Below are 22,566 nucleotides of genomic sequence, written 5' to 3' on the forward strand. Positions count from 1 at the left end.
GGTACACCTATCTAAAACTAATACAACAGTCTTGCAAAAAATCCCACATTGATGAATGTTATAATGTTCAGCTTTTGTTGAAACTTTTGTTTTAGTGATGTGGTGATTCAACAGTATGGTAATTTTGAAGATTGTAATTTGTTGTGCTGTTGAACTATAAATAACTATAAATGGGGTGGACAAAATACTGGAAACATCTGTCAGTACAATGCAATAATTTTGTCCACCCATTTATATCGATCAGAGTAGACTAAATAAACACATCTTTTGAACAGCACAACAATCTACAGCCTCCAGTGTCTACTAAAAACTGAACATTATACCTTCATGAAGGGAGGATTTATTTCAGGATTGTGTATTAGGCTGCCTTAGTTTTAGCTTAGGTTTCTCTGTGGACTTCCATGTGCCATGTTAGCTAGCTAGGGCTGCATGTGGTGTGTAAAAAGGTTTTTAAATTTGTACAAAATCTACAAAAATGTACAAATAATAATTCCATATATAAGCTATCATGACATTTTAGCAATGCATTTTCCGCCTCCTGGATTGTTTGTACACAGAAAACCCATTTATGTTCATCTGTTTTTTTTAAACAATACATACTACACACAATTCTTCCAGCTAAAGAAGGCGCTACTGTAACTCATATCTGTTACTGAGGTGGAATGGAGAAAAGTCAGCTACAGTAGAATTTGAAGGTATCTCACTCACCAGAGACAGGTTTATCTCATTTCTTCAACTTTCCAATGGAATAGGATGAGGAGAAATTAAATGAAAATGTTAGATGAATGATTGGAAACAAGTACAGATGCAGCGTAGTGTGAAGTTCCTCTGTTTATAAAACAGTCCTGCCTGAGCTCATAATTTGCTATCCAAACGGTTTTTCCACATTCAGCACACTCTCTGTCCAGATGAGATGGGTGGGATGAGATGACAGTATGAAATCTTTGAAAATGACATTACATCCTATAGCTTTATTGTTTATGTAGTGTGTGTCTCATGTACCGGTATTGCTGAAGGACTGGCGGGCAGTGTATTCTCAGCCAGCTGGGACACTAGTGCGTTGACAGGCTCCATCTCTGGTGGATGAGTGGCTCTCCAGTAAGACTCCAAATAATCAGCAATGTGCTCACAGGCATCAGTTAGCTGGTTCTCATCTAAAATGACATCAAACATTTCCTACAGGAAAATAAGAATAAGGGCAAGAATAAGGAAAAGATCAACAGTAGGCAACAAAGGAGTAGATATATATATATATAATCTGTGACACCACTAATAGTGAGGCAGAAGTGTTGGTGGGTTTTAAAATAGTTTGTGATTAGGTCTTTTAATGAGATTCAGATAAGGAGATGGGTCACCCATGTGAACATTCTTTGTTGTTGTGATGTGCAGAATTTTACTACAACATTAATTATGATATCTATAGTATGTATAGATTAAAAATAATGAGGTCATGCGTGGACACCAAAATCTAAATGTCTAAAATTTTCCATTTGGATTTTTATGGATTTTATTTATTTTATTAATTCTGTTAGCTGTTTAATTACTTTAAGCCATTTCCAACATGAAGATCTAAATGCTGTTTCAATGCTACCCTTCTGCACTTTTATTTTTGTTTGCCTAATAGTAGTGAAATTAAAATACACAGAGTATTGTAAAATACTGGATTCAGCCTAAAAAGATACTTATCATGTGTACGTTTATATATTGTTGACAGTACTATTTCCAGTTTGCACCTAACCCTAACTCACTACTGTTTTCTTCCCATTTCTGGTCTGTGTAACAACTTCAAATAGAGAGACGAACCCAAATGTATAATTATGTGCAACAACTGAAATATCAAACAATACAACATAACAACAATCCATCTATTCAACTAAAACAAAGTATTACTAAACATGAACTACCACTGCACCAGTTTCACTCAGTAGCCACTAGATGGCACTCACCGGCGGGCATTGAGCGAGCTTGTCTGCTGCCACCAGTTGAACATTAAGATGTTTGGTCTGTGACTTCCCTCTAGTCTTGATCAGTCTTGTCAACACCTGCACAAAATAAGTGAAGAGAAGGAGGAAAAAGAAGTAGAGAAAAACACGGTTACAGTGTCTGTTAACATTTTACAGGATTGTGTAGCTTTTGTATACACAGTCGGTACACAATATTGACAGGACTGAGGAACAGCCTGTCCAAAAGAAGGTGTAGGTCTCTGGAGAAGCTCACCTTTGGTGAGGAAATCTTGACATAGACGAGGATCGGTGCCAGGGAGGTCTTGGACACCTGGAGGGGGTGGTTGATTGTGTCTGCATCTAGAACCACCAGCTGCAGGCTGCGGGCGAGCTCAAAGATTCGCTCCACCTCTCCCTGGATCTGGGCTGCAAAAGCCGACAGTAAGCATGACTTTGGTCCTTAAGATCCAAGAAATCCATCAGTTGTGCATATTAAATTTCCTTGTTCACATTTAAAATAAGATGTCATATCTCACAGGTTACTCATAAAAGTCATTGACCCTGATGTCTGAATTGTAATTTATTATTATTTTTTTTTTATTTGAAACACCTGCATTGTCATTGTGTGTAATTTTGAATGTATTTGCATTGCCACAGCTGGTATGTGAGGATTTATTTGGTTTTTCTCTATTTTATTTTAATCAAGATGTAGAAATGAGGCTACCATCTGAAATATTTTATTTTGAAGCAAGGTCAGAAATAAGTTCTCAAGTTATATGTTGAGATTGAAAGTTTATTCTCAGAACTGTAGTTGACAAAATAATCTCACCACAAGGCCCATTTACTGTAGTAGCTGTTGCGGAACGTTTTGATCAGTGAACATGGAAGTCCTTTAATTGCTCAGAAAAACTGTTTTTTTTTTTTAATCTGAAACTCCTGAATCTACTGAGCAAGACCATGTGATACGATTGAAAGCTCTAGAACAACTGGTTAGAGCTTGTTTTGTAACAGTTGTACAATATGTTGGTTCAAATGTTTTTCTGCATCTCAATTCAACACATACAACAAAAGCAGTCGGTCATATTCCTATTTCTATTGTAGAAATTAAGACAAAAGTAAAAGTACAGACTCATGAGAAACTCACATGATAAAATGGGAATGGTTCACAAAACAGAAATAAAAACTGTAAATGTGACACGAAACATTTGCCTACTTTATGAAACTACCTAGTAAGTAACTAATCCATTAAGAGAACCAGGATGTTTTACTCGTGGCAGGAGTAATTTAAAGATTGGCCGCTAGAGGGAGAGCAGGAAAGTGGAAAAGAGGCAGTGGCTGTTTCACTCCTTTAAGAAGTTATGACAGAAAGAAGTTCTAACAGGGAATTATGTTTTATACATAGCCCAAACAAGCCTAAAACAAATACAAACCAGCGAACATCTGTGTTTGTGCCTGTGCCTGTATATATTTACACATTGAACAGTGTCAGAACACAAGGTACTGATATGAGGCGATGAAAGGGAGGTGGAGCATTCAAACAGACATGGACGACCAGTGCTTTCAGTCATACATACCGGCAGCATCTGGGATGAGAGAGCAATGAGAAAGACAAGAGTAGAGAAAACCAAGTAAATCTTATCCCCCTTTTGTGCCTTTCTTTTGTAACCAAGGGAGAATTTCACTTAGCCTACTGCAAAATGTCACTGGGGCAAAGACAGCAAATGCCCAGTAAATATCCATTAAACGTATTATCATACAATCTTTACTGACACAATCCAATGACTGACTTATGTGTCAGATTTCAACCTGTTTTATATCTAAGGCTTAAAAGAATATTAAAATTTATTTGCTTTCTTGCCAGAGTTAGATGAATATCAATACCATCCCTGAAGCCATGACCATCAGCTTAGCATAAAGACACATAAACATAGAAAAAGGAGGGAACAGCTGTTTGAACAAACATGATATAACACGTTCGTTACGGAGCTTTAAAGGTGCTGTAGGATTGTGTTTTTTTATATTTTAATAGAGCTAGGCTAGTTGTTTTTTAGCAGTCTTTATGGTAAACTAACTGGCTGCTGGCTGTAGCTTCATCTTTTACGTCCAAATATGAGTGTTTTGATCTGCTAGCCTATCTCCCAAAATGTCGAACTATTCCTTTTATTATCTTTTTTTGTCTTCATTGTGGTGCACACAGTGATCTCTAACATTATCACACTGAATAAAATGGGTTATTTGTGCAGCATATATACAAAGAATTGTGGGAATGCTAACTTTACAGTGTTTCAATGAGATAAAGAAAAAGCGAAAGTCTGACACATTAATTTCAGACCTGGTTCAACCTAATTAGGGTTGCAAATGGGTGCGGTTTCCCTCAGGGGACAACACAATGAGGGCCAGAAAGCTAAGACAATTAAAAGAAGTTATTTCAGAAATCAATTTAGTGTACTTTTCTGTTACTGATTTGTCCTGATGAGGCAAACCACAACCATCTTGCTCTCCAAACAGATAAAAGAGGTGCCAAGTTGTACTTTGCCCAGACTATTGGCTTTATGCTGGGATGATAAAGTTGTATACCCAAATTGGAGCGGGTGTTTGACCGGTCCATTAAGGCCTTTTTGCCAGGGTTGTTGAGGATAGACCGTTTAGCCAGAGAGATGTCTGCTGTAACCCGTGTAATAGTGATTCTGCAGAGGAGACAGAGAAACAAGGATTATTACATAGTCATGATTGTTATTATGTTTTATTTCCACATACAAGGTGTGTCTAAAGACTTACAGTAAATCAGAACTTACCTGCCTTCAAATCGATGTTTTAAATAGTCAAATAGTGCTTTTTGCATCATATCTGTAACCTGAAATTACAGAAAACATGGATTTTAAATAAACTTCTCTCTATTAACTCTCTTTTTTTTAAATTCTAGATTTGGTTTCTCCGCATTACAGCATCATAGGCTCATAGGAAACGTCTTAAGAGCTGAGATTAAAAAGTGTTTTAGACAGACTCACCTCTAAGCCCTTCAGTGATGGTCCCATTAGAACCACGGGGCGCATTGTAGGCACTACATCATACATAGCCACCTGCTCCCCCTATAGCAACAAAGAAGCAAACATTTAATTCAGTACATGAGAAAAACTTACATGGTTGTATCTGGGAAAGTTGTGAATGTCTGTGAATGCATGTTTACACTGCAAGCAACATATTACTATCACTAAAGGTACATTGAATTTTCATGTAAAAGCCTCAGTTTGTACCTTACACTGACTGGCAAAAAAAATGGCTTTCTTGGTGAATGGATCAATCCTCTTTCCGCACTTTGTTTTCCCATCAATGTGATTATGTCTAGTGCATGGACTGTATAGCAGAACATTCGCATCTATTATCAGATAAATGGCTCTTATCTTCCATAAACAAGCTTTGTGTTTGATGCAGGATGATGAACCCAAGTTCACCCCATGTTTGTCGCATCCAAATCCCTCATTGGTAATTCACACAAGACACAGGAGCAGCTGTGAACTGTGGCTCTATCCTCGTCACTGCTAAGCCATGGAAATAACAGTCCTTGTATGAATATTAGACCTTTAAAATGATTGGTTGATTAATTACTTCTTTGTTGATGGACTAATTAATCTACTATTACTTTTATTTTGACCATTGACCATGATGCAATTGTCAATGCAATCTTCACACTTCAAAACATCATGGTGTAACTTTAGAGAATTTTGTCACATCACAAGACATGTCACATTATACTGATACAAACATAAAAAGATTATCTATTACATTAACTAGAAACCAAACCTAAAACAAATTTTCAGGTCAACATGGACAAGAAGTCTATGAGATGCTCTGAATCATGGACAGTTTGAACACCTACTGTTTCATGTCAAATAGGCAAAGTCAATCTGCTAAGGAGTAGTATGTCGAAAGCTCTACGAACAGGCAAGTAAAAGGACCCTGAGTTGAGATGTTTAGTGAAGTTTAAAATAAACAGTATCTGGTCACAAAGCCATGTTCAGTGACCTGTGTTTGACACATTCAGACCAAGAGAACATGGTCTGAATGTGTCTGTCTGATATAAACTATTTAGTCTTTCTCAAATGTTTTTCGCAAAACTGGAACTTAGTTTGACGAAGACTTCTTAACTCCAAACCGACTTAGCTTTTTGCTGCACCTGTCATACTTGTCACATTGAATCCTAACAAAGGCACTTGTGTGCATGTTGCCTGCAGTACAAATATTGAGTGAACATGGATGAAATTTGAGTTGCTTTTCTTGTCCTCTTTTTAAAAAAAAGCTCTTTCTAATAAAAAGATAAATTATACGTTTTCCATAGACGGATGTGGAAAATAATTCTGTGTATTTGCAAGGAGGACAGTCTATATAGTGAGAAGCAATAGGCTGAAAGAGATATCAACAGCAACAACATTGAGTAACTTACCGGTTTCTTTTTGACCTGCTGATTGGCTGTTCATGTACAATGACAAGAGAGGTATCTAATGTTAACTCACCAGTCATCAAAAATATACAATGAAAAGTATTTGTACACAATTTCACACACGCACACACACACGCACACTGACCTTGTGATGGGGGAGTGTATTTCTTTGCGTTCATATCTTGAGCCGCTTGAGATGATTTGCTGAAATAAGAGAAATGTCCTTAATTTCCTAAGATCTTTCCCACTAAAGACAGAGACATGCAGGAGCTTCTTTACAGTCTAAATTTCAATCAATTCAGTCATGGTGAAAACAAAGCACTGTGTGCCTATACAATAAAATAATTTGTGCTAACAGACTGTATATCTATGTATATAAGACACAGCCAAATTAAGCTTAGAGAGAAATGTGATTCAGCACACACGGTAGTCGCCAAAGCTACATTTCCAAGATCCTCTAGTGTTTCTTTCAGCCTAACTGGGTCAAGTAAAAATCTTTCAGTGTGTAGTGGATCTTCTTGCCTGCCAGGCTGATTAGAAGTAAGAACAACCTAATGACTGAACAAAAGGAAAACATTCCTACTTTTAAATCTCAAACTAGTTAAATATCTTTGAAAGTTGAGGTTTTACCATGCTGAAATGAAAAGAAACCAGCTAGGGAAAATGTATTAAACAACCTAAAAAATAATAGCTTTGGAAAAAGATCATCCGCAATATACTGTACAGTAAGTGAAATGTGTAGTTAATGTGCTAAAACTTGTAAAATCACTGGTATGGTCTCATTATATTTCAAAATGTCTGTTAAAATTGTCGTTTTTGTTAACTTTCTTATGTAGGAGGTTTTCCTGCGGATTGTCCTTGAACTCCTTTTTAATGTTCTGCTCTGATATCTTACATTTCATGTTTTAATCTTTCAAGACAAGATTACCAGCTGGGCTACAGAAACACTGTGTGTCAATTGGTTAGTGGTATTTGATTTATTAAGGAATATGCGCCACTGAACGGAGAGAAGGTGTTGTATGCTGTAAAGCCCCTTAAAGCTAATTTGTGATTTTGGCTATATAAATAAAACTGACTTAACTTCTCAGTGCATGCGTTCTGTGTTATCTGAGGCCTTTCTTGGCTACAAACTAAAAAGAAGATTAACAACAAATGTTGATTCAATATTTACAGTATCCAAGCCATTAGAAGACTTCTTACTCTGACACCTTTTGATACCTCACGCATTTTTTCATCAGCCACTTACTCTAAATACTGGAGTTCATGATTAACTGTAGGGTGGTGATGGCGCAATGGATAAGACACATGCCTTGTGACACTTGTAGTCACTTGTAGTCAAGACACCCCTAGTTTCAACCCCTAGTCCAGAGGCGTGCGACCTCTGACATGTATAGCAATTGTTAGTCTCTTTGGATAAAAGCATCATATAAATGTAATGTTAAGAACTATTTAGTTGATAAGTTTAAAATATTTATATGATATGCAGAAATGTTTAACTAGGAGATTCTCCTGAAATTTTTCATCCAGATGGCTGCAAGAGTCTTTGAGGATTCTGAAAAATACCAATGAAACAGTAAATGTTTGACCTTTTGGCTTCTTCAAAACACTGTCGGTTAATTATCTTTTAAAAATGATGGGTACCTCTGTGACCCTTATGCATGCTAATACATGAGAGGCATCAACTGGGACTAGGTTGAATCAGACTCGGGCATGTTTTCCCCATTGGTACAATTAGTTTGGGAAGATCTGAACACAGCAATCATATTCAGGTCCAGAACAAAACAATGCCACAAGACCCTTCAGAGGAAGTGGTCTTGGTCTGATTACAAACAAATTTCTATAATGGTACCTTTAATTACATAACTAACCTACTTATTTTCACCAAACCATGATATTTTCCTAAACCTAACCAAGTAGTCTTGGTGCAACAAAACAACTTGGTTAGGTTTTGGGGGCTGGAGGTGGGACAAGGCGGTTAGCCTTGATGATTGTTGATGATTTGTTGATGATTGTGTTTTTAGCTGGCTTGCTAATGTTAGCAGCGGGTATACCTACATTCAGGAATGACCTAACTAACTTTTCAGAATTAGGTGCTGTGGAGAGTAAGCTTTTAAAATGCCCATTTTACAGAGCTGGGCCGAGTAATAAAAGTAATATAATGTTAATGTAACACTGGCTAGTGAATGTTTATTTTAGTAAACCAGGTCAAAAATGGAACCAGCCCTAGGAACCATAACTGTGTGCCTTGTATTTGTTAGGTACTTTTGTACACTAATGCACAGACAGTGGGAGAAAAACTCATTTTTGCCACTCCACGGTGTTAATCCAGCTACATTTGCTTTGCTTCTATCTACAAAACAATTCTTGGCGTGACCCTTTCCCACTGATACCACCTCTCTGGTCAAAATGTAGTTTGACTAATCTCTGTGTGTTTTCACAAAGCATCAGTTGAACACCTAAAATGTCATATAATCCTCTGTATTTCACATTGTAGTGATGTTTGTATGTGTGCTGGACCAATAAAGATTATTATTAGGATTACAAGTTGAAGCAGCACATTACAGCATCGGCCTTGTATGCTTGTTTGTAACCCTTTTGTATTGAAGACAGAGGAAAAGGGAAAAATGCTGTCCATACTTGGCTAAGGCCTTGGCAGCTTTCCTCGCCTGCACTTCTCTTCTGATGAGAATGGTTTCCAGATTGACTGGACTGGGGATGAATCCCACCACGCCATCTTCTTTCACCGGCCGGCCGATCCACCACTCATTGTTAAACTTCTGGTTGTTAAAAAGAAAAAAAAATCTGAGGGTAAATTCAAAGCTTGATGCAATGGCCTGGCTCACATATATTTTTACTCTGATGACATTAATGACTCTATTCAGCACCGCATTATTGAATTTTATGTGTCAAGCCTTTCAGTTAAGTCCTTATAATAACCTCACCTCTGTGTGACTCAGTAATAGTCTATGTTTGTTTCAAACCTCTTTGACATGGAGGAAGTCTCTGGCCTCAAAGGTGACGGCCTGGCCCGGTACAGGAACGTTGTCATCGTCTGCTGGCGTGTAAGAGAAGTTGCAACGCACTGCGAACGCCACAGGCTTGTACTAGGGACACAGGACAGGTGTTCATAACAAAATGTTATTACTAATGGATGTCACAGTCATCTTTAATCCCTACAGTTCACCTGGGGCCACATTGTCACACAAAATGATCTTGGACATCAGGAGGAGCCCCCCCACTCTGCCCCCCATCACCATATTCAACAGCCCTGTGTCTGCTGTGGAATCCTTCAGATTTCTGGGATCCACTATATCCCAGGACCTGAAGTAGGAGCCCAACACGGACACCATCAAGAAGGCCCAGCAGAGGATGTACATCCTGCGCCAGCTAAGGAAACTCAACTTGACTTAGGAGCTGCTGATCCAGTTCTACACAGCCATCATACAGACTGTCCTCTGCACATCCATCACTGTCTGGTTTGGATCTGCCACCAAAAATGACAGGAGCAGACTACAACGGACAGTCAGGACTGCAGAAAAGATCATCTGTGCCATCCTGTTCAGGACTTATACATTTCCAGAGTTAGGAAACGGGAAGGAAACATCACTGCAGATCCATCTCACCCCGGACACAACCTGTTCCAACTTCTCCCCTCTGGTAGGCGCTACAGAGCACTGTACGGCAAAACCAACAGACTCAACAATAGTTTCTTCCCACAAGCCATCACTCTGATGAACAGCTGACTTCTGACTCACAGTGTCAGGAACAATTCCTGTGCAATAACCCAGTAACTCTGCCTCTAATCAGCCACCTGTTTACTGGTTAACACTCAATTTTTATATATTATTTATTGTTATATCAACATAATTTCACATTTAGGATATAATTAGGATGTGCATGCCTGGGAGCATGTCTATGTACCTGTATGCATGCTCTGTATACACACAGTATGTGGATGTGTGTGTTTGTGTGGGCCATGTATTGTATGTGGGTCCTCTATAAGAATAAACAAAACACATTTTTGCACAGAAATTAATTAATTGTGCTCTGCGATTCATTTGTGCTGTCAAATTAAAAAATAAAATATAGCATTAAAGAGTTTAACAGGGATATTAAAGATAACAGCATTGTTAAACAGGCAAAATTCCAAGTATAGCCACATATCTGATCGTTGAAATCAAAACGACACTGTGTTAAGATTTGGATTACATTATCCACAAGCTGCCAATCTAATCAATCTCCAGCTAAAACTCAATATCAAGTGAAATTAAGCTACAGGTTGTTGTGGCTATTCTGGCCAGATAAATAGGAGCCTTAATGACAGGCTAACTGATGTGTTCAGTGCCTACAAATAGGAGAATCATTCCATCATCTTAATATCTTTAGGTTATCATATTCATGACATTTCCTTGTCCTTTGGTCACTCTTTTCTGCAGAGTTGTGTAACTAAGTTGGTCAATGTGTCAGCAACACTGGTCTGCTTTGGCTGCTATCATGTGCACATATACATCTGTGACAGTTACATAGCAAATCTAATCTAAATGAGCAAGAGATATGTGGATATACTTAGGGTTTTAATTGTTTGCCTGCTGAACATTATCTTTGACATCCCTTAAATATTAAAATTACAGCTTAAACTTACAACTTTCTGTTATATTATATAAATGTATGTTAAAGCTACGGTAGGCAACACTGGAAAAACCAGCAAGAGACGGCTAGATTTTGAAAGTATCCAACTGAAAAAAATCCCACCTCAGCCAACCATTTCATTCCGTCCAAATGAAATGACTGGCCATATTTATTACAGTCCTGTGACAGCCACAGATAACGTATTTTTTCATTTTTGTGTCGGTGCATGTAAAGAGAATTTGAACAGATATAACAAAAACACTTCTGTTTTTGATTCAATTTAGCTACTTCAGTCATGGATCCCCGTCACACTGTTATGGCTTACCAGGACACTTAATAGAACATTGTTTACATAATTAGTGACACCTGTTTCTCACTATGACAAATCAAAATGTCTGCAGTGAAAAAGACTTATTCCATCTTCCCATTTGCAGCACAGTAGCTACTGTATGTTTCCTTCTGACTGAATGCCTGTTGGAGTTGTAATCCTATCAGAGTCAAATGTCAGTGGCATGCAGATAAGGCTGCTAATTACTCCACTTTGGAGGGATGAGGCTGTGGGAGAGGTTATGAGGTCAGCAGGGGATGGCCGAGTGTGTTTGCCACCTTAATTACAAAGCACCAGTGGGAGCACATTAAATATTCAATGGGACGTGTATATAGCAGGCACTGCTTAAAAGGCGTTAAGAGGGGAAGAGTTTAATGTCAGCTGTGATATTTTAAAAATATTTGTGTAATGACCTTCATGGTGATTATACCCACAGAAAATAAAAAGAACTGTACCCCACCTTCTGCATGTATGTAAGCCACAGTAAACAGTGACAGCCAGTACAGGGGACCTTCTGGTAACACGTTTAATTTAAGGAGGTTGCAAAAGTTGAACTTGGTTTCAAATTGCTTCTGAATTCTGGCAGGATTGGGACTTTTTCTCTAAAAGGCACTCCACATATAGTTTCTCAGATACAGTATGTGTTTTGTATTTCACATGACATACCAGTATTATATATGGTGGTTTAGAGAGCACGTATTGTCGGACCATTTCTGTAACTTTCCAAATCAGACATTCACACCCACTTCATTCCCTGATTGGCCAGCTGTGCTGAGGTGAGAAAGGAGCTACAGTTTGAGCTTCTCTCTCTCTACATCTCAGTCAGTTTTAATGTTAACAACAGAGTGCAACACTATAAATGTCTTCCAGGAGGTATTGTCCCCTCCCCCCTGCCCTCTTGTGTGGCTGTTAGGAATAAAGTGGTTGGCGTATTCAGCAGTTTTCAGTGTCAACTGATTATTTCCATTTCTCTATTTGCTTAAATAAATCTGAAGAAAGATGATTAGGGGATAAGAAAGAAGAGGGAAAAACATTTCTGCTATGCAAAATAATTCTTAATTCATTCAAGTTCTTAAAAAATATATTAAGTTAAATAATTTTCAGGACACAAAAAATTAAGCAATCTGAGAACATCACTTTTTGGATGAACTGCTCACATATCATGGACATATGCAAACTATGAAATGGCTGTGATCGGTCACAAGGTTGGGAACCAGTGTACTAATAAAAAAGTAAATAACGTATCAACACTCAACGGAAGTCTACTTTTATAACCTTGAATTGTATGTGACAAATGTGCCAGACAATGTCATTAAAGTAGAATAACATCTCATATGCACACTGGATTACAGATTTCTGTCCACTTACATAATTTTGCTAAAGCAAAATAAGCTGGCCTGTTGAATTGTTGCATTAGATTCTGGTTTCTTTCAGTGGAAATATATTATACTGCTATATTACTACAAAGCGGTCTGCCAAATAAAGTGTCATTTGAACTGAATCAGCAACAATCAGTATCCTTCATTATTATCTTTCTCCAGACATTGAGCATGTAAAGGGATGATAAGGAGGAAGACTGCAGTGACTCATTTTAATAGCAGAATATTGCTCCACTAATCCGATGTCCTGATGTCTATGTTTCCTGTCTGTGATGTAATCATGTCCTTGAGAGCAGCCTCTCTGAAAAATGAGTCTATGAGGGCCATGTGGGTCGGTTTGGGGGATACCATGATGCAACGGTGAGAAAGTACCTTGGCCTTTTCCAGCTGCACCTGAGCATTTCGTTCCTCAACGTGGTCTGAGTCCTGACGCTCTCCCTGCAAGAGAGAGAGAGAGAGAGAGATGACAGTTAGTTTAATCAATTCTCTGCAGTGTGTTGATTGTTGTGCTTTGCACTGTATTAGGGAATTCACTGTAAATGAATATTTAATAAAAAAAGTAAGAAACAAAACAAGAGACAGAGAGAGATAGTCCTCAAAGAAGTACATAAAGTAGAAGTACATGCTTAAAAAATCAATCCCGCATCTTTCAAACTCCACAACTCCAGTGGTAATGCAGTTACAATTTTATTTATATATATTTTATTTAGTGCTGGGCAACGATTAAAATTTTTAATCGTGATTAATCGCATGATTTTCTTGCGAATAATCGTGATTAATCGCATTGTTACACGCAAAATTGAATAATGAATTCTAAAGTAGTGTATTGCACACATGTGGTTTGCAAACACTTTAAACAAATAAGGTGCTTTTTACCAGCAGTATTCCCTTTACACAGTAGCAATAAAATATTTCTTGCAAATCTCAACTTAAACATTAATGTAATCAAATCAAATATTAAATCAAAGCTATTTGCCACTGCCAGGCCATTACCTTTTATGTAGCTTGTTAAAATAAGTTACCATCAGAGTCCAGTTTTCTTGGGATTTTTTCTGAGCAGGTATCAGCAGAAACATTTTTCTTTTATCAGGGAGCGGCACAAACAGTCTATGTTCAGTAGCAAGTGTCCCTGTTACAGTGAGGTGAAGTGGTCGAGCACAAGGTGTAGCGACAAGCGGGTGCGTTCCCATGAGACTGATCCTCGCTGTTTGGGAGTTTCCAGAATCTAAATAGTTATCAGGACATCAACAGGAGGGAATTCACATGGCAGAGCATCCCCGCAAAACTAAATGCAGGCCTATCAGGTAAAGTTAGCCTATGTATAATTTTAATTTAAGTTAAAAAGGCTACGGCTGTGTAGCGCACAGAAGCCGTTGCCATGGTTACTATCCATAGAGCGCATGCCGTTCACACATGGAGCGCTTGTCTCCCTTTCTGTTCACCTGAGAGAACCTGCTATAATCACAGCCTTATTCAAACTGACTGAGAACTTTGCTGTTAAGATTTAGACCTAATAACATCTCCAAGACATGCCGTCTCATCTACTGTTGCTTTTCCCAGAACCCTCCTGCCTTTCATTTTCAGGAAGTGTTGCAGTAGATCCCTACTGGGACACTCAGGTTTATGTGGCATGTGTCCCAAAGATTAGACTGTCCCCTCAAAGACAGGGTAATTAATGCTCTCTGTCTCATAGCCAGGAGGTAGCATAGCCCCCTGCGTCACTATGGCACTCCAGTACCAAAAGCGGGGTGGTGGAGTAAGTTAGAGCCTTTTCTTATGTTGTAAAGTGGCACAACCGAGAAGCCATGCGAGTCCCTGTGAGGTGGTGTAAATTGAGAAGCGAAGGGCCCCTAGCACCGAGCCTTAGGGCACCCCTGTGGAGAGGCATTGAGAGGAGGACAAATGTCCTTGCCACAGCACACTATAGGATCATCCAGAGAGGTAGGATTTAAACCACAGGAGTGCTTAGCCTGAGATGCCCATTGCCAAGAGTGCGGATAGCAGGATCCTGTGATTGACTGGGTCAAAAGCATCTGATATGTCAAGCAGGATAATAACTGAGGACTGGGCTACAGCTTTAGCTGACCTTAGGGCTGTCACAAATAACAGAGCCGTTTCAGTGGGGTGGCCACTCTTAAAACCAGACCAATTTGGATTTATGAGGTTGTTCCGTGAGAGGAATTCTGAGACCTGTTCGAAGGCTGCCCTTTCGATAGCTTTAGATGGAAATGGCCGATAGTTCCCAACTTTAAGGTTGAGGGAAGGCTTTTTAAGTAGGGGTGTGACACTAGACCTTTTGAAAGTGTTTGGGAAAGTTCCCAAAGCAAGAGAAGCATTTATCGCACGTGATTGCTGGCACCATGGTAGAAGATGGCTTGGAGGAGATTGGTAGGAATCGGGTCCAGTGGGCATGCAGTGGGACGGCTACAGGTCAGTAGTTCTGATACTTTGCTCTTCATGAGAATAGTAAATGAGGAGAGTAAAGTGCCATTGACCTGGGAAGACAGAGGAAAAGATGTAGTAGGACTGCTACATGTTAGGCTTGGTGTCGAGCCTTTTTGCGCCATTGGCGAGGGAGATGAAGACAGACATGTACAAGGATTGCTGCATGGTAGGTATTTCTGTGCCATGCTTACACAATTAGAGCTGACCGGAGCTGGAGTGGACCAGTTGATTTTAGAGGGATTTAGAGAATTTTCTAGTTATAGCCGCCACTTTGCCTGTGAAGAAGGAGGCAAAAGTATTGGTAGACAGGTTTGTAGGTGGTGGATGTGGGGGAAAATATAGTTTCAAAGTTTAGTTTAGTTTTAAAATAATTTCCTTGAGTCAGTCGCAATGCTAATTCTATCACACACGCAGTTTTGGCAGCACAGATGAGTATTTGGTTGACCTTGAGGTTGGCAGGCTCTTCAGTTTTTTGACGATGGTAGCAGCTAGTGTATGCAGCAAGAGCGGCCAACACTATGTGTCTTCTGGCAGCAATGTTATTGGACTTAAACTAAAAAGAATAAACCTATCCAGTGTCAAAATCTATCTCAATTGCATGGAAAACCACATAAAGAGAGAAAAGCAGTACTGGTGACAAATATCATATTCAAAAAGTATGCTAGAGCCACATTGAACACAAAATACCTGCTCAATTACAAAATGAACTAACAGTATCACACAATTGTGATTATTAAAATAATGTAAATGTAAAATAGAAATGGTCAAAAGCACAACTTAAAATAAAAAGTCCTTAAAATAGGAAATAAAAAATATATTGAAAAACTACATTAACCTTTGTGGCAATTAAGGTCTCAGGTAATGTGACAAAAGAAGGATGTTGAAATGATTTACATATTAACACGGTGGGATAGTGTTGGTGATTAGCAGAGAGAATAAGTTGTACAGAAGCAGGAGGATGCAGTACAGAGAATCTCAAGACAGAGAATTTAACATGATCAGGAGGGAATGAGAGAGGAGGAGGAAGCAAATCTCCCTGGGGCAGAATTATGCCCAGGCATGGGTTTTTGTTTACTCATGGCTGGTGTAGACATCTGTTCGCCCAGCACCCGCCTCTCCTACAAGCCAATGTCACCCAGCCAATAGTACAAAACGCCACCGCTGAATTATTAAAAAATGTTGAACTCGCTGCTGCAGGTGACTTAGAGATAATGTCTGAGAAAAGGGGAGAAAAATGCAAAATTTAAGGAATTATATGTATATACTAGCTTTTTTGTTCTGCATTAGTGTTACTTTGAATGCTGAACCAAGGAAGTCTATTTTAAATGGAGCTGAATCATTTAGTCAATCAACAAAAAATTGATCTGTAACTAATTAGATAATCAGTTCATTGTTTCAATCATTTTTCATGCAGAAATGTCAAACATTCTCTTACTCCATCTTCTCCAATGTAAGAATTTGATACTTTGCTTGGTGATATACCGTAAAACTTCAATTAAAAACTGAGTCCCAAATAACCTCCTACCTCCTTTACTGGCCTGGTGTGGGAACACATAACACAAATAAACGCCTGCCTTAATTAAACGCCTGGTCTGTTTTTTATAGAACTTCTTTGGATGTATAAAACCTCTTAAACCCCGCCACTTTACCTGCTTCTAAGCTGCTCAGATCGTTAATACAAATATTAATGTTTAAACGTATGATCAATATGTCAATATGGACATGTTGAACATCGTTAGAATGCTAGAATCTCCACAATACCACTCTTAAGTTCATTTAACCGAAACAACAAGACCCAAAGTCTAATTCTTCTAGATTTATCAGTGTTACCTGCATGGCTACAAGAGAGGAAAATGGGGAAAACTTGCTGACTCACGTTAACTTTGAAGCGCGCGTTAAGTCTGCTCGTTAAGCCCGAATGTGTTCATTCCTTGAGTATTTAATTTATTCCTTTAGTCTCTAAGGGTCCACCCATCAAAAGAATGAAAACAGCTTTTCAGAAAAATTTATCCAAGTTGTGAATCCTGTCATGTAAAGTCCGTCGCTCTCTGTCTTCTAACTTCTCTCATCCTGCACCGTGTTGTTGTTTTCGTGAGGTTGCTGCCTTCAAAAATAAAAGCGCATAAGCAGTCTGTCGGAGCTAGATCAAATAAATGACGTGTATTTGATATTATTTGATCATTTTTAAATAAGTATTATTCTGTTTAAAATAAATAAACTATTTCATAGTAGTTTCAGTTTTGTGCAAAAAGAATTAAAGGCCTGTCCCATATGGACGCCTGTCCCAAATAAAGGCAGGGTCAATTCAGTGATTTTAGCAAATAAAAGCCCGGGATATTATTCAAAGTTTTATGGTATGAAATATACAGACCATCTTCCCTGTAAATAATCATTAGTTGCAACCATATTGTTACATTTTACAGAGCACCTTTTGTGATATTAAAAAACAAGGACTTTGCTATGAATCACAGAACAGCTTCCTCTTTATTGATGAATAAGCTATAATACTATTATATGGTGCAGTATTTTATATCTCTTACCTATTTCTTAAATCATGCCCTGTCCAATATGGCTCCACAAATTTTCAAATCCAGTCTTTTATCAAACTCTCTACCCCACTTTTTCATTTATCCGCCTTCCTTCCTCTCCCTTTCATCTGTTGGAGAGCCATCCCAGCCCATTAATGTGATTACATGGCTTGGAAGGTGGGCAAAGGAATGTGGAGGACAAGGATGATGGGAGGGTGGGTGAACAAGTAAAGCCAGGTTTTCTCATGGGCTACCTGAAGGTGACTTCTTGCCTGCTCAAATGCGTTTACACAGCTCTTTCAGACAAGCGCCAGAGGAGTACATTAGGAAAGAAGTGTCTGATTGGGGAGATGGACTCCATCCCTAAACTGAAATAATCAGAGCCATCGAGTTACCAGGAGCCAGCTGGCTGGCCTGGAGCTCTGCGATTCCCCAGAGGACAAACTGAACTCTATCCTGGCTCTCAAGGAAATGCTGAGATCACATTAAAGATACAATATATGAAACAGTTTGTCCAAACGTTTCATATTTACCTTGTTATTGTTTGAGCATCTGAGAAAATGGGTATTTTCATGCTTAACTACACTCACACTGATCTTACTGAATTCACTTTGACCCCAAATCAACGTCTCTAATCTGGCAAGATGATGTTACTTTGTCTAATTAAATAAGCTCATCCTCAATTTTCTTAAAAACTTATTAATTTCAGTCTTAGTAAGACATAGCCCCACATTTGTAACTGACTTATCCGTATGAGAGACATTTTCCATTGAAAAGCTCAGAAAAGTGGCTGTGCACTGCTCTTCATCAAAAGTGAGGAAGTTAAACTGACGCAGATTTGCCAATGCAACCAGTAAGTCCTCATCCTGGAAGTCTTTTATCTTGTAAAACCAAAACGTAACAATTTGAAAACACTTACAGTAATGCATAAATCTCAGCTTTGTGTGTCTTGTAAAAGTTTGGTTTTGAGTGCATTCAGAATGGTTAAGAAGTCCAAGTGAGTTAAAACGGGATTATTCTGCTCTACAAAAAAGTCTTTAAAGACAAAGATTAAATAATTGGTTTGGCATATTGGTATGTCAGGTTTATTTTCGGTACACTCGCACCTAAATTAGACACTGCTTTACATTCGAGGGCAAGTAACACGAGACTGCAAATAAATCCATATTTCAGCCATTTTAACCAAACCATGGTATTTTGACAGCTGCAGTGAAAAAGTAGAAATGAAAATAGTCTACTGCTAAATAAAATTCCTAAATTGAACTTGAAGGAAGTTCTGCAAAGGTCCAGTGTTAATATTTAGGAGGATCTATTGTCTTTGTTTTCAGTGGTGTATAAAGCCTTTACATAATGAACTGTTACGTTTTTTTTCCCTTAAAATTAGCAATTTCTATCTACATACAAGGCGGGTCCCCTTTTATGTGTGGCATGTTTTCATCAGTAGCCCAAAAGGACAAACTGTGCCACAGAGTGCATTTCGTCACGTTAAATACGTACGAAGAAGGAAGCAGAAGAAGTAGTAGTAGTCATCTGGTTTGTTGAAAGTGAGAAGAGAAATTTGGACAAATGGCGGACCACACGTTTTATTTAGCACAAGAGCCGACAGAGCGGGTCATGCTTGCAAAGGGAGAGGTGAGCTGTGAGTGAGTTGGTGGTTGCAACTCGCAACCTTCACCGCTAGATGCCAATAAAACTTACATACTGAACCTTCAAAATGGACTGGAATTGTTTTCACTTGGAATAAATTGGTTCAACTATTACAGTTAGAGTGTGCTTTTTGTTTACGACCTGTCTGGTTAACTGATCATCATTGCCAATAGGAAAACTACAAAAATAAGACCCATGTTGTAAACACTGAAATTGTGCTGTAATTTGGCCCTTCTGTGGCATTATTTGGAGCTTTCAAAGGAATTTAATATAACCTGTAAAGCGTTGACAATGATGAAAATGTTCTCTCACTAAGTATTACAAAAAGTATACAGTAGAAGAAAAATCTGTGATGAAATCTCAAAGAACAAATGATTTATCCTTCCAGTCATCTTCTCCACTTAACAATATCCGGAGCTTAGCACAATTAGCAATGATCCATTGCAGCAGATAGTATACACTTATGTCACTACAGTTACCAGATCCTGCTGCACCCTCCCTCAACAGAATGGGGAGACGTTTCCATGGTAACCATTGAAAGAAATATGCCGGCTAAGCATAAATGACTCCCACTGATGAAAATATGTATCCTGTTGTGACTTGTATGCTGTAATCCTTAGAGACAGAAAATCATCCTCCAACTGTCTTCAACTCCAAGTGTTTTATGCAATCCAGTACACCCTCATAGACTGATCAAAGAAGTACATTGAAATCAATGGGGCATCCATAGAGGGGCCATTGAACTGACAGAACTCAATAAAGACTAATTAAGTCTGCTTGGCAGTGTTCAACATCATTGCTACTGTACTTCTCACAGTTGAAGTCAAACACCTAATGTTCAAATAGTCAAAGATTAGACATGGAAGCATCAGTGAGGTGAACTATCTATACTACAATATGTGGAAATGTAACTCCAGTGACTGAGAGAGTGGGGTTCACAGATTGTCCAGCTGAAAGATAGCTGGGAGACTATAGGCGGTGTGTGTGTGTGTGTGTGTACTCTTGCAAAAAGTTTTGCCACTTTCCTGCAGCTTCTTGCACCTTGCTGGCTGCTCCCCAGCAGCAGCGTTATCGGTCTCGTTTGTAGCTACGAAAAGACAACTAGGGTTAAGAGTTTCCTCACCACTACAGAGCAGAGCAGCTCCAGTACAAGTAGATTCCTTCAGCCCTGTGGCATAAACATTTTATAACCAAAGATGAAGTGACAACTTTTTGAAGAATAATGAACAACTCCAGAGCTTGGTAATTGATTGTGTGTGGAAACACCATGGCACTAACACCATCCACTGCCAAATAGGTTCATCAAGCAGGATTTTATGGCTAACTTTGATGAATCTCAACTAGTGAGGGTGCTGCCCAGCTTACATGAAAAAAATGTAAGTGCAGGTGCATGCAAATGTTTACAAGAAAAAAAAAACACTGACAAATGTAGAATAACATTTGAGGAATCACAATGATAAAAATGATCAAAGACATTTAAACCTGCAACACGCTCATCTGTTAGAGGTCAAACTGCCAAAAAGGTATAACAATGCAGTATGCAACTTACTGTATTCAACATGTTATTATTGACATGTCATGTTTCAAATACTGTGACATGGCCATCCTGTCTGTCTCAAGTTCACAAGTCCATAGTGGGTTAGTTGTTGCTCTGTCCCCAAATGAGGAGATTTAGTTTCAACAAAATAAGAAAAACCAAGACTTACAGGAGAAATGATGTCAGGCAGCAAAGAAAGAGTGTTAATTCTGCATACATTCCAGGAATTTAGAGATAACAGCCCCAACAGCTAGTCCCCTAAAACTGACCATGCAGCAGATGAACAGAGGTTTTATTTCTGAAATCGTAGACCCCAAAATAACTCCTCCCATTCAAAAATCTGAAGTCATGAGTGCTGGTGCTCGTACTGGTACCAAAATACCATACTACAACCGTAACAGTTCAAGGCGCCTTTTTAAAAGATGTCGTTTTCTTGTGTGAACAACTAAAAGATTTGTCATGAGAAAAGATCAAAACTGTTTATTCATAAATCAGGATATTCTGTTTGATCTGCAGAAACACTTGCTGGTATTAAATTAATAAGCTTTATTAAAACCTTGCTGGTAAGCTTCAGTGGATAGTGTTATGCATCAAAAAGGCTAAAAGCACTGCTTGTCCCCAAACACCCTTTACTACAGTTCATTGTTGTCTATGGAGCAGGTCACAGATCTAATGGTGACTAATTTCTTGTCAGCCCTTCAATGAGCTGCTGGCACTGAGCCCAGGTGTTCACAAATACTTAACTTATAAATATTTTCTTGTATTGCCTCTTTCCATTGCTGAGGAACAGTGAAATTGTATCTGATAACACCAACCCTCTTGCACTTTAGCTGCTGTTCATTTACTTTGATGTGTTATTTTGTGTACTGTGGTGATTGTTTTGCCACTCGCTTCTTCATGAACAGTGCGTTCATTTGCATGCGCCGTGTGTTCCAACCTAGTTTTCTCCAAGCCCTGTCTAATCAGCTGCTTTGCATCATCTGTCTGAAGGAGACTGGCTCCCTGCCCTCTCCCTGATGCTACCATAGAGCAGATCTGGCTGAGCTGGCAACGCCACCTTTACTTTGGCACGAGTCTCCGTCTGTGGAGTTAAAGGCTGCATCACCGCTCTTTAGATCTCCAATTATAGATCAAGAGTGGCATCGCATCTGTACTGCAGTAAATGTAATTTATGTCTACGCAGTGTGTTAATATGGATTTGATCATTATTACTGATGTCACCAGTTTGAGGTTACAAATGAAAGCGTTTAAAAGTAGAAACTAATTAACTTAATTGACTAAGCCCCACCCCCTTAGTTACTTTTGCTATGCCTGTCAAGCTTCTGTTCCATCATAAAAGCACACATGCAGTTTACAATGATAACTGTGGCAAGTTTACCACTCAAAATGATCAGTTATTCTTTAAACAATGGTTCCTTGATTTCAGACAGAGGTAGACAATGACAGTTACTTACAGTTCTTGCTTACATACGTGGATTTCGTCGGCTGAAAAGACTATTGCTGCAGAATTTATCAGCTGTAGCTAACTAATTTAGCTTATATCTCTGGCTGACTTTTAATGTTTCAATAAACAGAATTTATGAGTTGTCCAGACCTGTCGTAGGAGTCATGTGCAATTAATCTTTTAGTTTTTCACCAAAGGATTGTGTATTTCATTGCTTGAAGCAATTCTGAGTTTGGAAATCCTATATA

At 38.7% G+C, this 22,566-nt stretch overlaps 1 protein-coding gene across 3 annotated transcripts in view; it reads right to left on the reverse strand.

Moving 5' to 3' along the window:
* The window catches only part of cacnb2b (calcium channel, voltage-dependent, beta 2b), a 35,124-nt gene that overhangs the window by 3,227 nt on the left and 9,331 nt on the right, over positions 1 to 22,566 (reverse strand). Inside the window, exons 2-14 of one of the 3 annotated variants that reach the window (XM_038717669.1) lie at positions 13,090 to 13,155; positions 9,363 to 9,485; positions 9,019 to 9,158; positions 6,527 to 6,585; positions 6,385 to 6,410; positions 4,952 to 5,032; positions 4,739 to 4,797; positions 4,521 to 4,630; positions 3,518 to 3,526; positions 2,218 to 2,369; positions 1,947 to 2,042; positions 1,003 to 1,176; positions 709 to 736 (exon numbers count right to left, since the gene is read on the reverse strand). In XM_038717669.1, coding sequence (XP_038573597.1) covers positions 725 to 736; positions 1,003 to 1,176; positions 1,947 to 2,042; positions 2,218 to 2,369; positions 3,518 to 3,526; positions 4,521 to 4,630; positions 4,739 to 4,797; positions 4,952 to 5,032; positions 6,385 to 6,410; positions 6,527 to 6,585; positions 9,019 to 9,158; positions 9,363 to 9,485; positions 13,090 to 13,155 — 1,107 coding nt within the window. In that variant the 3' untranslated portion in view covers positions 709 to 724. The remainder of the gene's footprint in view (positions 1 to 708; positions 737 to 1,002; positions 1,177 to 1,946; positions 2,043 to 2,217; positions 2,370 to 3,517; positions 3,527 to 4,520; positions 4,631 to 4,738; positions 4,798 to 4,951; positions 5,033 to 6,384; positions 6,411 to 6,526; positions 6,586 to 9,018; positions 9,159 to 9,362; positions 9,486 to 13,089; positions 13,156 to 22,566) is intronic. The other 2 variants (XM_038717667.1, XM_038717668.1) reach the window with 2 other exon arrangements.

The sequence above is a fragment of the Micropterus salmoides genome, unplaced genomic scaffold (assembly GCF_014851395.1).
Source record: "Micropterus salmoides isolate LMB-PRFRI ecotype aquatic unplaced genomic scaffold, ASM1485139v1 Ms_hic_scaffold_14, whole genome shotgun sequence".
Taxonomy (NCBI): Eukaryota; Metazoa; Chordata; class Actinopteri; order Centrarchiformes; family Centrarchidae; genus Micropterus; species Micropterus salmoides.